This window comes from Gossypium arboreum, chromosome 10, assembly GCF_025698485.1.
Source record: "Gossypium arboreum isolate Shixiya-1 chromosome 10, ASM2569848v2, whole genome shotgun sequence".
In the NCBI taxonomy this organism is placed as follows: Eukaryota; Viridiplantae; Streptophyta; class Magnoliopsida; order Malvales; family Malvaceae; genus Gossypium; species Gossypium arboreum.
In genome coordinates, this window is record NC_069079.1 from 21,101,962 (window position 1) to 21,117,842 (window position 15,881).

At 30.9% G+C, this 15,881-nt stretch overlaps 1 protein-coding gene and 1 long non-coding RNA gene across 2 annotated transcripts; both read right to left on the reverse strand.

The window, feature by feature from the left end:
• Window positions 1-8,295: 8,295 nt before the first annotated feature.
• On the reverse strand, window positions 8,296-9,822 carry LOC108489611 (60S ribosomal protein L8-3). Its single transcript, XM_017794274.2, has 2 exons — window positions 9,258-9,822; window positions 8,296-8,815 (listed from the first exon to the last, which is right to left on the reverse strand). Exons 1-2 carry the CDS (start codon window positions 9,695-9,697, stop codon window positions 8,473-8,475), a joined length of 783 nt encoding a protein of 260 aa, XP_017649763.1. The 5' UTR covers window positions 9,698-9,822; the 3' UTR covers window positions 8,296-8,472.
• Window positions 9,823-10,304: 482 nt separating this feature from the next.
• On the reverse strand, window positions 10,305-11,563 carry LOC128281545 (uncharacterized). Its single transcript, XR_008271772.1, has 2 exons — window positions 11,276-11,563; window positions 10,305-10,847 (listed from the first exon to the last, which is right to left on the reverse strand). It is a non-coding gene; the product is annotated as an uncharacterized LOC128281545 (long non-coding RNA).
• Window positions 11,564-15,881: the final 4,318 nt, after the last annotated feature.

A 15,881-nucleotide genomic window follows, 5' to 3' on the forward strand; every position in this document is an offset into this window, starting at 1 on the left:
ATTAATCAAGAGTTGTCACTTTTCATGGTGATAAGTTATGTATTTTAAACACCAAAGATAATGTCACTTGATTAAATAGTTATATATCTATGAAGAGTCATGAGAAGTTCTATAAATAGGAGTAGAATTTCATTTGCATGGCATACCAAAAAATATTTAGAAAATAAGTTCTTTGTGTTCTCCCTCCACATACTAACATTCCTAAATTATTTTATAGAGAATTATTGAAGAAATTCTTTATAGAATTTGATATCCTTACTATACTTCACTCAATGCTTATTGGATTGTTTTTGTGAATGCAAAACACATATGTCACTAAGCTTCATTGTATCCTCGAGGTTTATTTGCTTGTAACTCTTGTGCACCAAAATATAAAAGGGTGAATAGAACCTTAAAGCCTGTTGGATCTGTAGTCCTAAATGTAGTATTTTTGCCTATGTACACTTGTAATTTTTTCGAACAGAGTGGTTAATAAAATTATTCATGAATTACTTTAATACATTTTTATATATTTTCCTCACGTGGCTTTTGCATATAAAGCAAAATAGAAGAAAATATCAGTTCACTAGATATCTAATGTTTAAACTAATATTAAGTGGTATTACGTAGTCGAATCGTAATATGGAAATACAATTTATATTAGTAGACGAACCTAAACATGCCCTTAGTGTAATCGAAAATAAGCAAACCAATTAAAAGACTAATGTCATTTATCAAGTCTAATTGGGAAGATATTTTGTCTAGGGTATCAGAGCAAATGACTCTTAGAAGAAAGAGACATATATGTGATTGACTAGACTGACAGTACATTAGACTAAACCTAAGAAAAATATATCATGAATCTGTTTATGGATTTATTCACTTATGACGTTCAAAGTGTAGCATAGCTTAATCTTAAGTGGATGATAGATTATGTTGCGTGACTCGTATACTTTGATATAAGTAAAAGCCTGAGTTCAAATAGAGAAGGAACTGAAAGCTGATGCATTAGGCATACGACTTCTATAGTATGTAGCATCATTCATAATAATAAAATTCATATCCCGAGATATGGGTAAATGATGTTCTTTCATTAGCATTACAAGATGATGAAAAGTAAAAATGGTCACGAGTCGTTCATCTTTATGATGAATGATTTGATTATTATTATTTGATAATAATTGATTTATCATGAAAGAAGATGTAATGGTTACTGTAACGCCCCCGTACCCGAGACCATCGCCGGAGTCGAGCACGAGGTGTTAACTGACTTAATTCATTAATTAAACAGCTCAAATAATTTATTTTTAAAATTTCCAGACAAGCTAGCTAACTGCATCACAGTCACTTAAAAATTCATATCTCGAGTTCTGAAATTCAAAATTAAGATCCGTAAATTTTTCCTAAAACTAGACTCATATATCTATCTACTAAATTTTTTCTAGAATTTTTGGTTGAGCCATTTAGTGCAGTTTATTAGTTAAAGTCTCCCCTATTTTAGGGTTTGGATACTCTAACCCCTATGCACTACGAATCAAATTTCTTTCTGTAAAGAAATCCAATGACATGTCGTTTGTTTCACTTAAAAATAGACTCAATAAAGAATCCATACATATAAATTGTGAGTCCTAATTATTTTTACACAAATTATGGTGAACTTCTAAAGTTAGAACAGGGAATTCAGAAATTGCTCTGACCCTGTTTCACCAAAATATAAATATCTCATAAAATACAACTCTTTTACCTATTGTTTTTCTTCCACATGAAAATAGATTCATTAAGATTCAATTCCATATTTTACTCATCATCTAATTCTATCTCTAATATTTTTAGTGATTTTTCAAACTCACGTCACTGTTGCTGTGTGATTCTGTTTTATAGCCAATTTCACCATTTTATGGATTTCCATAGATTAGTTAGCATATAAAGCATACGTGTTATCAAATATAATCTCGATTAGCCACTCTAATAGCTAATAATTCTCAAACATTTCCATGCCATCCATGAGCTATATCATAAGATTATATACACAAGGATTATAATGCTATACATGCCATATTCCCAAAATATGCAATCCACCATACCGAGATGGTCCGTTGATAGTGTGAGCGTGCCTCCGACCGTCCTGATCTCCAAACCGGCTTGTCAAAACTACAAGGAATGGAAAGGAAGGAGTAAGCATAAATGCTTAGTAAGTTCACATGCAAATAACAAATAACTTAACAAAGCAATTATACCAACCAACATTAGCATAATATCACCAAAACATATATCACATTTCTATTCATCATTCATCGTCTTACTACATTATTGTTGTCGTATTAAGTCTCAACCCGAGGGTTAAGTACATACCTGTCCAAAGTGTCCATTCCACAACACTTACCAATACGTCACTTGCATCTTGAGTATTCTTCCATTTCACTAGAATTTTACCCGTTGAACACATTGAAATATAACTCGGATACATGGAAAGTTTGCACATAAGTGCCACATATGTAGCCAAGCTACCATGTAACCCGCCCATAAGCGAACTCGGACTCAACTCAACAAGCTCGGGCGTTCGCATCCATAAGTGAACTCGAACTCAACTCAACGAGTTCGGATGCCTAGTTACATCTCACGAACTCAAACTCAACTCAACGAGTTCAGAACTCAACCATCCTAGTGACATGTCACTTGTACCCTAACCTATTCCCAAGGTTCAAACGGGATTCTTTTCAATTTTACATTTTGATCACCTTCTTCGAAATGTAAAAACCGATACTTGCTAACATCTCATACTTATCAAGTTGTTCACATAATTTGCATATTACCAAATAATAATTCACAAAGAACAATATTTCATGATAATAAATATCATATCATAAATATCATTAAATCACTTAAAATAAAATTATGTTACCTTATTTACACATGAACTTACCTCGTATGCGGAAATGGTCATTTTTACCATTTTGTCTACAACTTGGTATTTTACCGATTTTAGCCCGAATTTCGATTTTCCTTGCTCTATCATTTCAAATATATTCTAATTAGGACTCATATTATTTGAATCAACCCAAAATTTAAAAATTACAATTTTGCCCCTAAACTTTCACATATTTACACTTTTGCCCCAAATCTCGTAAATTAAACTTCATCCTATTTTCTTATGTTTTATGATATGCGGATCATTTTTCCCTTCTACAGCAACATCCAATTCTCACTCTAACATGTACTTATGAACATTAGGTATTTTTATCGATTATGTCATTTTAGTCGTTTTTACGTAAAATCACTTAGCAAAAGTTGTTTAACACAATCTCAAGCTTCATATTCTACCATAAAACATCAAAATTTATGCATATCATTCATGGGTAAATTTTTAAATATAAACCCTAGGTCAAAATATTGGTAGAAACAGGTAAACCGAGCTACGAGGATTTCAAAAATGTAAAGAACATTAAAAACGAGCATAGAAATCACTTACAATTAAGGCTTAAAAGTGTTGAAACCCTAGCTATGGTGGAGAGCAAAATTTGGCAGCAACTTATGGAGAAGATGATCATTTTTGTGTTATTTTTCCCATTTTATTTCATTTAATATCAAAATGACCAAAATGCCCTTCCTTATTAAACTTTCAAAAATTCCATCCATGTCCAATTTTTGTCCATAAACTTAGAAATTGGTCAAATTTTATTTAAGACCTCCTAATTAATATTTCAAAGCAATTTCATACTAGAAACTTCTAGAATGCAAATTTTGTAACTTATTCAATTTAGTCCCTAACTTCAAATTAAGCACTTTATGCATAGAATTTCTTCACAAAATTTTCACACAATCATGAAATCATATCATAGACCTCAAAATAATCATAAAATAATTATTTCTATCTCGGATTTGTGGTCCCGAAACCACTATTCTGATTAGGCCCTAATTCGGGATATCATAGTTACAATGAGATAAAATAGGATCATATTGGGAGAACAGATTTATCCTAAATGGATTAAGGATATCATATAAGGATAACACACTTATGAAAAGGCCATTGGACGAACACTGATCGAGTTGCTTTTGTAACGGTATTTCATAAGGGGAGCCCAATCACGATACTATAGTGGAATGACTTCGTGACTAAATGAGTTTATAACTAATAGGGGAAAAGCTAAAACTTAAATATAAATCATTTGAGCCCTAATTATATATGTCTAATCAGTCTCTCCGCTAGCTCGTTGAAACTAAAAATTAATTGCATGTTGAATCAAATGAACATAAATAGATATAAATGGTAAAATTAAAGAAATGGAAAACATTCAGAAATGAATGTGATTTTTTTCTAAATTGAAATGACCTGAAAAATTAATTTATAATTTGTCAAATTATTAATTAATTAATTTAAGTTTGAAAATGAATTAAATTAATTGGTCATAGTGAATCCATTGAATGTAGAAATATTAAATATATGTTCTCATAAATTCTTTTACGATAAAGTTGCAATGATTTTAACAAAATTAGAATCGGGTTGAAAAAATCATTTAATTGAGAAATTCATTTATTTAAATTAATTTATGATGTTTATTTTGGGAAATAGAAAAACAAGTATTGGGTTAGATTTAATTATAAAGCACAATGTTAGAAGTCCAAAAATTACTTATAATTGGACCCGATACGGGAAAGACTTGAAAGACCCTCATGCTAAATACATGGGACAACAAACCCTAGTACATTTAACTAGGGTTGTCGCCCCTCTCTCGTCTAGTTAGACAAGGATTTTGTTTTTCTATTGAAATAGATTTCTACTAATTTAACAAAGGTTTCACTTCTTCTCCATATAAATAGATGCACTAGTAGGGCTAAAAATACGACTTTGGGATATTGTTATTCTGCCAGAAAATAGGGAGAATTTATTTTCTAAAGTATAAATTCTATTTTCCGTAATAACAATTCTATCAATTTTTATTAAAGAGAGATTTGTTTTCCTACTGAAAGTAAAGTAAATAATTTATGGTACCGTGTTTGATTCGAATTCATTTGAGCACACGCTCGAAGTAGTTCGTGGTATGAAAATACTAGAGAAAATCATTTGTTTGAAATTCGAGAACGACAAGGATCTGTCCAGCCGAAAACATAGGTGCGATTTTGATAAAGGGTTTATTGCTATAAATATTATACACTGGTTCAGTTTTTAAAATTTTAATTTTCTGCTGTGCAAGAAAATCATTTTCAAACCGGATTATTTTCAACAGTGCCTTGAAGCGTTTGGTTTATTTCTAAATAGTTTATTTTCATCTCCACACACTAACATTATATGCTACTACACAAGCTACTTATTCCAAGCTTTAGTTCAATAAGCTTGTCATATTTGTGTTACATTCTTAATATATCCAGGACCTCCTTAGGCTAAATACGTTCACCTAATTCAATCTTTTTATTTTATCTCATGGTCACTATTGTATCTTTTGTAATGAAAATTATTATTACTTATACCAGTAATGATAAAATCATTTGTCCCAAACAAATGTCCAATATCCATATTTTATTTTCATAATCCATACAATACCAACGAGAGAATACCATTTGCTCTTTTTATCAAGCTACAACTCCACTATTGTGAGTGAAGCAAACATCGTGCATAAATCATGTACCCAACATACCAACTTTTAACTCACTTCCTTGAGAGCATAGTTTTTCAATATATTCAAGTACATGAGTCATGCACACATGATCATTGACTTACTTAGGACTTATGTAAGTTACACTATGAATGCCACATGTGAACTAATCAATAAATGAGTCTAAGACTATTCCAATTTAGGTGATATTCAATGTATTGTCAGCCCAGACAATCACATTTATGTCTCTATTTTTGAGAGTCAATCTTGCTCTGATCGGCAAGGCAAGTTATCTGTTGATTACACTTATAGACAACATCATTGTCCTAACATAAGTCATTTACTCAATCTAACCCATGGATTTAGATTACTTATTAATACAAGTTATCTTCTTGCATTATAATTCGACTATGTGATGTAACTTAATGTTAATTAAACTTCAAGTAATCAATGAGCAATTATTTGTTGTACATTTCGCTTTACATGTAAAAACCATCGAGAAGACAATTATCAAATGAAATATTAAAAAGGTTATATTGAACGAGATAACTATACCTCTAACACTATTTAGTCCCTGTTCGAGAATGTTTTTGGGGTTGGAAAAACACTTTTCCACCCCAAAAACAATGCCAAACACTTGGCTTTGGGGTTGAAAGTGCGGTAGAAAAGAAATTTTCTACCCAAACGCAAAAGATAGGGTTTAAATATTTTTGACTTTTGCGTTTGGAAGTGCAAATTATTAAAATACCCTTATTTGTATTAACTATTTAAAATATATTTAAAATTTTGGATAAATTTAAATATTATATCTCATTATATTAAATCATTTAAATATTTAATGTACCATTCTATTAACTTATTTAAATATTGTTTACAAATATCATTATGTTAAATTATTTAGATAATATTTATTATATTTAAAATTTTAAAATATTTCACGTAGAATTAAATTTACAAATAAATTATTAATTATTAAAAAGTATTTAAAATATATATTATGTATAATTATATTAAATTATTTAAATATTATCTAATTCAATTTATTTTTAATTTTTAATATCATGTCTAAAATGATCATTTTAGCTTCCCACCAAAATTATTGACAGCAATGTCAAATACCTTAAATTAACAAACCACACTTTTTCACAACATTTTCTTACGAAACTTTCCAAAAGCATTTTTTTCTAAACTAAACTTTTTAAAAATACTTTTCATCCATAACATCAATGTCAAATTGACCCTAAACAATCATCTCTTTCATGAACTGAATTATTTCAATTTATTTAATTTAATTTTATCAAATTATTCAGGCAATTTTTTGTTGATTTTGTATTTTAAATATACTAGCTGATCAAACATTAAACCTTACCTAATATTCAAATACACAATAACCAATTAGGCATATAAACCAGCATAAATATAAAATAACCCAACCCAATTATATCACCCATATCTAAAATACCTAAATACAATTAATTAATTAATTAATTTCAATAAATAACCCAACTCAATTAATTATCAAATATAAAATTAAGTAGTCAAATGTAAAATTACCTAATCTAATCCAACGCAATTAATTAATTAATTAAGTCTAAATTTAAATTTTAAAGAAGTTCAGTAAGAGTAATATATATTATATAGTAAATGTTTTGCAATAGTGATTCTTTCTTTTCTTCAATAAATAAATAAATAAATCTTTTATATAAAAATCAAACCCATCAAATACACACCTATTACTTCATTTTTGATTGATTTTATTTTTATCAATTACTGATTAATTAATTTATAAGCTCAAATTTAGATCTATTCAAGAGTTAAATTATCGCCTAAGCTTAAATGTCCATCCAAAAATTAGAAAGATTTAGAAAAAAGTAGACCATAAAAAATGGGTTTAACCTAAAAGATTAAGTCTAATTAAAATATGAACTGAGCTCGGGCTCAAGAATTCAAGGCCGAGCTTAACCTAATCCATTTTAAGTTTGTAATTTATTATATTATGTTATTTTTATATATTTTATAATTTATAACACATAAAATTAAATGTATAATAATATATATTAGGGGCAAATCCCAAAACTACCCATTAACTTTGGCTCGATGTGCAATATTACACATGAACTAACATCATTATATAACATCATTTTATGTTTACATGTTACATATACAAATAACTATACTTACCTAATATAAAAATAAGTTGATATGTTCATTTTTGTAGTATGTATAATTGAATTAAAATTAAATATTTATGTATACATATTAACTAAAATTTAAGTTTGATATGAATAATTATAAAAATTAAAATTTATATGTATCAAATTACAAATTGAATCAAATGTACCAATTTGATATTTATCCTTATATATTTTTATATATATACATATTAAAAATTTTGGAAGTTGGTCTATAAAAGGAAATCGAAAGTTGCTTATATAGAATTTTAATAAACGAAAAAAAATAAAGTTATTAAATATATTTTTAAAAATTATGGATAGTTTGAACAGTAAATGAAATATCTAAATGAATAAATTTAAAACATAGAAAATGTGTCATTGCCAATTTCATTTGTAGATTTTATAATAAAAAAAAAGTAGTTAAATTTTTCCAAAGCCATTACATCTCCAAATATGTGCCTCACCACTCATTACGTCAACAACCAACTATTTGGGAAAACATTATGAAATCGGAAACCAAATCCTTACGGAAGCTACGAATAGAACAATGATTGGAAACACTGGCATAAAACACTTTCACATAAAAACCCAAACTCAAAACATAAACAACCGTCATCCAAACTCCAAAACAGTACCATATCTGAAATTTCAAACAAAATTTCTAGCTTAAATGTGCTTTAACAGTCATTGATGTCAATATAAACGCCAAAACAACTAGTAGTATCCTATTAAGCCTTATCGGCCTTGGCAGCAGTGGCAGCAGCTTGTCCTCTGAGCCTACCAGTCCTCCTTGCAGCAATAAGACCAACCTTTTGTCCAGGTGGAGCATCACGTCTAACTGTACTAGCATGACCAATGTGTTGATGGTTACCACCTCCGTGGGGATGCTCAACTGGGTTCATAGCCACACCACGAACCTTAGGCCAGCAGTTCCTCTTCACTCTATACTTGTGGAAAGCATTACCAGCCTTAAGCAGAGGTTTCTCAGTCCTACCACCTCCAGCAACCTGCCCAATCATGGCACGACAACCACTTGGAACAATCTTCTTCGAACCAGATGGAAGCTTGATCCTGTCAAATTACAATCCAAAAGTCTCACTACCAAAACAACTAATTAATCCAAACTTCCCCAACCATGTTACCATCCCCTTGAACCTGTGAAGAAAACGATATTTCACATCTAAGAACGAAAATAGTGATCTAAGGCAACCCATCCAACTAAAACCTCAGTAGAAGGTATAGTCTGCCTAAGAGATGCTATTCCATTTTACATTACATCAATTCATAGTTCAAGCTAGGTCAATCCCAGTCCTTCACATGCAATATGTAATTTTCTTTATTTCTCATGAGGCAGGCCTATATATGAGCACATATAATTATTGCAAAGTATATACATAGGATAAACAATACCTAAAACAATATACGACAATAATGGTAACAGATCCAAATAATAATCAGGCATCAATCATATCCAAACCAAAATTGAAGTTAAAAAATAGCAAGAATCAGTGACCTGGTGGTGTCGTTATCAGGGTTGTGACTAATAACAATAGCGTAATCACCAGAAGCCCTAGCGAAAACCCCACGATCACCGACATGATGCTCGACGTTGCAAACGACAGCTCCTTCAGGGATAGATCTAAGAGGCAATACATTTCCGACCACAAGAGTAGCCTTCTTACCACAATAGACGAACTGTCCAGTGTACATACCCTCGGCGGCAACGAAAAGTTCCTTCTGCTTCTTGTAACGGAAAGGGTGACGGAAGACAACACGGGCTAAAGGAGCGCCACGGCCAGGGTCGTGGATGACATCGGTGACAACACCCTTGAGGTAGCCATTTCGTTCACCGAAGTCGAGGCTGCGGAAACGAGCAGGACCCTTGCGGTGGTGGGTGTGGGCCTTGAAGACGGAACCAGCACCCTTACGTTGAGCTCGGATGACTCGACCCATTCAGTGAATGTGTGTGTGAGTGTGTACGGTAGCTGTAAGGAGATCTCTTTCTTGGAGACGATCTAGGGGAGAGCAGTGAAATGGGCAAAATGGAGGTTGAGGGTGAGGGATTGGGTGCTGATATATAAATGATGATTTTTAGGGTTTTTTTTGTTGTTGTTGGGTTTTAACTTTTGGGCTTATGATTTTGGGAAAGAAACAAAAACTTTGGGTTGGCGTGTCAGCATTGAGCCAGATGGGCATATGAAGTGCAATTCTTTTTATTATTATTTAAATCTACTGGATTTTATTATAAGGCTAAAACCAACTGGAAGAAGTCCAAAACTATAAGACATTCACAACATAAATACTTAGAGAAAACAGGCTTCGGGAATAACATGGCCCAATCCAGCAAACAACGTGATTTTGGTAATGCGATATTACCAATAACGGTTGGTTCAAACAATCTAAGATTATGCAATGAGATTATGAGAATGTAATATTATAGGATGAAATGTTTGGTATGATACATTACTTCAATTTATTTAGGTGGCGGAATATAAGATTATAGTAATAAAATAAAAAGACATTGATATTAAGATTTGAATTAAGATAGATAAATGCATACTTCAATTACAATATTATGTACACTTCAATGTTATATATTGAAATCAACTTCAATACAAAATCAAATTAGAATTATGAGGATGAATTTATTCACAAATTATATAAACCTATTGTCTAATTTTTATCCAAATATTCATTTTAAACTTTTCCATGAAGTTCCCAAGCTCATCACCTCAACAAGTAAAAGCATTCTCGAACGAAAGAGAATACCACATCGACCCAAATCAAAAGGGACTAATTATATGTATAGCTCTTGCTCTCCTAGCTGGCCGCCAACCTTGGTGACATGAGCTTGTAACCCGCGTAGGGGCCTTTGAGGTGGCTATGCGAGTCGGATCTGGAGTGGTTTTTATCTGGCTTGCTCGTTCCAAGTTGAGAGTTGAGCCAAGGAACTTGAGTTAACGACTCTGAGTCTCGTGGTAGACTTTGTCTGGACCATTACCTTTTTTCTTTTTTCTTTTTTTTGCATGATTTTTCTTCCTCTCCAGTGTTTTGAACTGGTCCAGGATCAAACCTACACAAATTCCTAGCTTTCAAGCTGGTTCTGCAATACATGGAAATAAACAGAGTGAAAAAAAATATAATGACAGTTGATTTAATTTCTTATCTATATCACGTACTCGCAGAAGTGGATGGATCTGCAATATTTAGCATGTTTTATGAGCATACAACATAGAGAAAATCCGACTTAAATTCATGAAGCAAAAACTTGGTTACATCCCACATCAACCAAACTATATTAAATGGTTGTAAGCCTTTTTATATCCACTCATCGGCAAAGCTATTTTTCCTGCTAAGGTGCTAAGGTGATGAAACAAGGTTCAACTAGGGTCAAAGCTTTATTATGTCATTGGTTATTAGTATCCAGATTGTCCTTTCTTTCTTCTACTAGAAAGGTTTACTTAAAAAGTATGGGAATTAATTCTTAAATTTCATCATATTAGAAGAACTAGACTCATAATTAAACCTAACCTTTTTTATTCATAGAACGTAATTCCTGCAAAGGAATTAAGAAATGCACTTCCTTCATAAGCGAATACTTTCTCCCTTGAGGGAAACACATCTTCCATGTTTTTATTCAACCAAGTTCCATTGAAGCTTTTGCCTTGAGCCTATATCAGCCTTCCATGTTTTTTTTTGCTAAAGCAAAAATTTTTATTGTAAAGCTAACACCCCTAAATAATATTACAATATTAAGAAACTACAAAAATTCTTAATAAAAACACGCTTAAAAGAAAAAAAAAAAAAAAAAGCAACTACACTAATTATAAGCTTGATTCTACCTTGAAGGCAGACAAAAGGAAGAACGCACAAAAAAAAAAAAAATGAAGAAAAGATTACAATATTAAGAAACCACAAAAGCCCTGAATAAAAAACACATTTAGGCACAAAACAAGAAAAAAGCAATTATACTACTTATCAGCTCGATTCTACAATTTCAAAAGCCGACAAAAGGAATTAACATAAAAAAATAACAATGGAAAATATATGTAGCATTTAAGTAAATGTCCTTTTAAATGCAATAGAGCTTAGGCAATGCTCACCTGACATAGGAGGGAGCTTAGAGGGTATACAGATGAGTGATATATAAAGACTTAACGTTTGTTATAGTCGGTTGATGTAGGATTTAACCAAGCTTCTTTTTTCTTGAAATTATGTGAGATTTCTTGTCTTTTTTATTGTGGCTTTTACTTTGTAGAGCAGAAAGAAAATTAAAAAATGAAAAACTAAAAAAAAAAAAAAGGGTGAAAACATAATTTTTTTAAAATAAGTGTACTTGATAAGAAAGATAAAAAAAATAGAAGGAAAAATAATTTTCTTTCTTTTTATTATTTGATAGGGCCAATATTTTAGGAGTCAGATTAATGATCGAATCGATCAAATCACCTATTTTCAGTTCAGCCGATTTAAAATTGATTTATTTATTTTATAAAATTAAAAATATCTTTAAATAAAATTTGAAAAACAAAAACCTTTAAAAGTCAATGTTATGAGGAATGAAAATCAAATAAATTTATTTACTTTTCCTTCACATGTTTTGGTATTTAATAAAATACTACTTCTTTTCTTTCTTTTTATTATTATATATTATTAGGTTTTTAACATGATCTATCATATTTATTCTTTTTAATATAAAGTCTATAACTATTCGTAATCTCTCCTTAAACCTTTTATCCTCTCATCTAACATCTTTCCTTGTATTTATCTCATCTTTCTCCATTTCCCATTATGTTTTGAAAGAAACTTTAGCTTCCTTCATTTTCCTGTTCTCCTATTTTGTTGACAGTGGAACATTTGGGTGTTTAGTCCTTGGCTTCCTTCCAATAGCCTGTTCCCTCAAGGGAACATTCTCCTCCAAGCTATCATCTATATCTTAGTAGCAGATGAATCAATCTCCCAACCAATACGCTTTCTCTTTTTCCGTCTTCTTCTTCCGAATGGATCTCCAGGTTGTGTACATCTACATATAATTGTTTTTAAATTCAATAAAATTTTAAAAATGATAATTAAATAATCATTAGTGAAAGTATAAAAGAAAAAAAGAGTTGCAAACCCAAATATGGTAGTTTCTTTTTTACAATTAAAATCTATTATCTTTTCTTTTGGTTAAAATCTATATCATTGGATGACTGCATAAATAAGACTTAACAATTGTTATAGTTGGTTGATGTGTTTTTTTTTTACTCAATGGTCTCTTCTTGTGTGCCCATATAGCATGCAAAAGTTTCTTCTTTTTTTAAACACTAAAGGTTAGCATTGGGTGAACTAAAAATATATAACATCGTGAAGTACGTCAATTGATTTCTCCACAACGATAGCTGGAAAGTATGTTAGCTCCTTCACACTTTAACTTAATTCCAGGTTTAGTTTTTCCTCTACATCTAAATCTACTCTTACTCTTATGTCAATTGAAGTAAAGATATCATCTTCGTTTCTCATGATCTCATCACAATCTCCAACTATGAACTCTTGTTAAACATCCATATATTAAACATGTCATATTCAACTATGGTAAGGTAAGTCTCCTATTCGAGTTTGGGAACCTCATGCTCGACCTCTTCCATTGGACAAATTTCAATAATTACTCCAACGTATTGGAAATGGAGGACATAGTAGCTTGGCATTAAGACATATTATCCTCCACCAATCCAATCCGTGTAGCAAAGGATGGATCTTTAGTATACTCATCATTCTCTATATTACTTTAAAATAATATGGAGAATACAAATCATATGTCAAATAATTATCCAACCACCATTGATTGTAGCTACCCATCTCAGTTGCATATCCATACGAATCATAATGATGCTTATACGAATACTCTTACCTTCCAAAATTGCCATCATAACTCCAACGACTCGTTGAATCTTCATTCGTTAAACTCGATCTCTAGTTAAATCCGTATTGGTCTCTCAGTCACCTATAATCATTATTATTAAACATGATTAAATGAAGTCTTCAACAAGGGAAACAAATAAAATAACAAAAAAAAAACCCACAAAACATGAAAAGTAAGGCACTATCTAATCCCTTAGTCTTTTGACTAATATTGCTCTTCTGAAACAACTAACTTAACAACACATTTACACCGTTACGATTCTCAACAACGACACCAACAACTTGATCGCATTACAACATACGTACGTTGAGCAAAGAATTAGCACAAAATATAAAGATTTAAAAGTGACTTTTATTGCAGGTGTGACAATATCAAGTAGTAGTATTTATAATGTTACTATGGAACACACAGAATATTTCAAGGATTGAACCTAAGAGATTATTAAATTGATAAATGTGTTTGTCAAATTAATTATAAGATAAGTAACTACTAGTCTACTTGAGTAAAAAATCAATAATGCAAACCAAATATGAAAATATATTAAAGTTAAATTCTAAATTAACAAATAAAAATATCAAACTAACTTTCTTCCTTTTTACTAGAAAAATGCAAAGGGATTGAAACAATAGTCGAATGAATCGTTAATCACTAACTAAACTAATAAATCTATGTTAATTATATTATTTGCCATTCTTAGCTAGGAATCTCCTCTTGGTCCTAAACTAAAAGATATCACCTAAGCTTTCCTCTCGATCTCACTTAGGCATACAGATATCATCTCGGTCTCACTATTTGACACACAAGTATTGAAATCCTACATGATAGCATCTCCTCTCGGTCTCGTCTATCTAAATCTTCCACCAGAGATGTCAATTCTAGTGTACTATGCAATTCAATACAATTGAACAAACAAATAATCAAAGCATAGATAATAATTTAGTTAAGTCACCAACTCATCAATCAACCAATAAAGTATTTAACCTAACATTAACAATTATGCTCTTAAAAGAAAAGTGACTTAAGCTTATTTGGACATAAAGTTACTCGTACAGTTTTTTCACTCGTCAAACTTTGATGTTGAGACACCAATGGCAGTTGGAATGAAAAATGCATGAGGGACACTCGGCGTCGCGACACGACCTTGCTAGTGTCGCGACCTGGATGATAGGCCACTAGGTTCCCTTCACTTCAACATTTGGCTTGGAGTCACAACCTCGATGGCATGGGATCGCGACTTTAAGGCTTAGTGTCATGACACTCTATCCTTAGTGTTGTGACCTCCACAATAAGCCACTCCAGGTTGAGTTTTGGTGAAGTTCAACTTCCTCGAGGTGGTGGAAGGGCCCATGTCATGACACACAGGCTCCTATGTCGTGATCTCGACCACAGTAAAAGTCCTTTTTTATGTTCAACGTCAATCACCTCCCTACACTAACGCAAATTAATCACTAAACTTCCAATGACATAATTTTGCCAATTTGGGTCTCAAATGTAAAAGAAATGCAATAAAACTACCTTCTAACATAAAATCTAATAAGTAACAAAAAGTAATTAAAAAACTTCATAAAATACTTGAGAACCAGCTTTTTAAGTGTCAAAAGAACTTAACTTGACATACAAAAATACAAAAAATCATGAATATATGATCATTTAATTCGGGTTTTAGGGTTAATTTGACCAAAATTCATTACTACTATTATTAGCTAATTATGAATTTTTATCAAATCAACTCTAAAGTCTAAATTAAATACTAATTAAAAAGTTATACAGTTTGGTAAAAACTTAACACTGTTACCTTTAAGTACCAAACTGTATAACTTTTTCCAAATATAGATACCGCATTAGACCAAAAAATAACATAAGTACCACATTAGAAAAAAAAGTATCAAACTTAGGAACCAAATTATGTATTAAGCCTTTTTAAATGGTTAAATTTTAAATAAAGAATAACTTAACACTCATGGATGTTGAGGTCTAATTGTATTTCTTAGGGCTTAATTGCCCAACGATAAAAATTAAACACAAATAAATTATATGTAACTCGACATCCATGAGTGTCGACACTTTCATAAGTTAATTACAATAAAAAAATCAATACATTATTTTTAAAAATACATTTTTATATAAAATTTTTAAGTTTTTCTCATTATTTTAAATATAAAATATTTATTTTTACATCATAAAAATAAATTAATTAAAAATAAAATTCAGTTCGCTTAATCTGCGTTTTTAACTTCT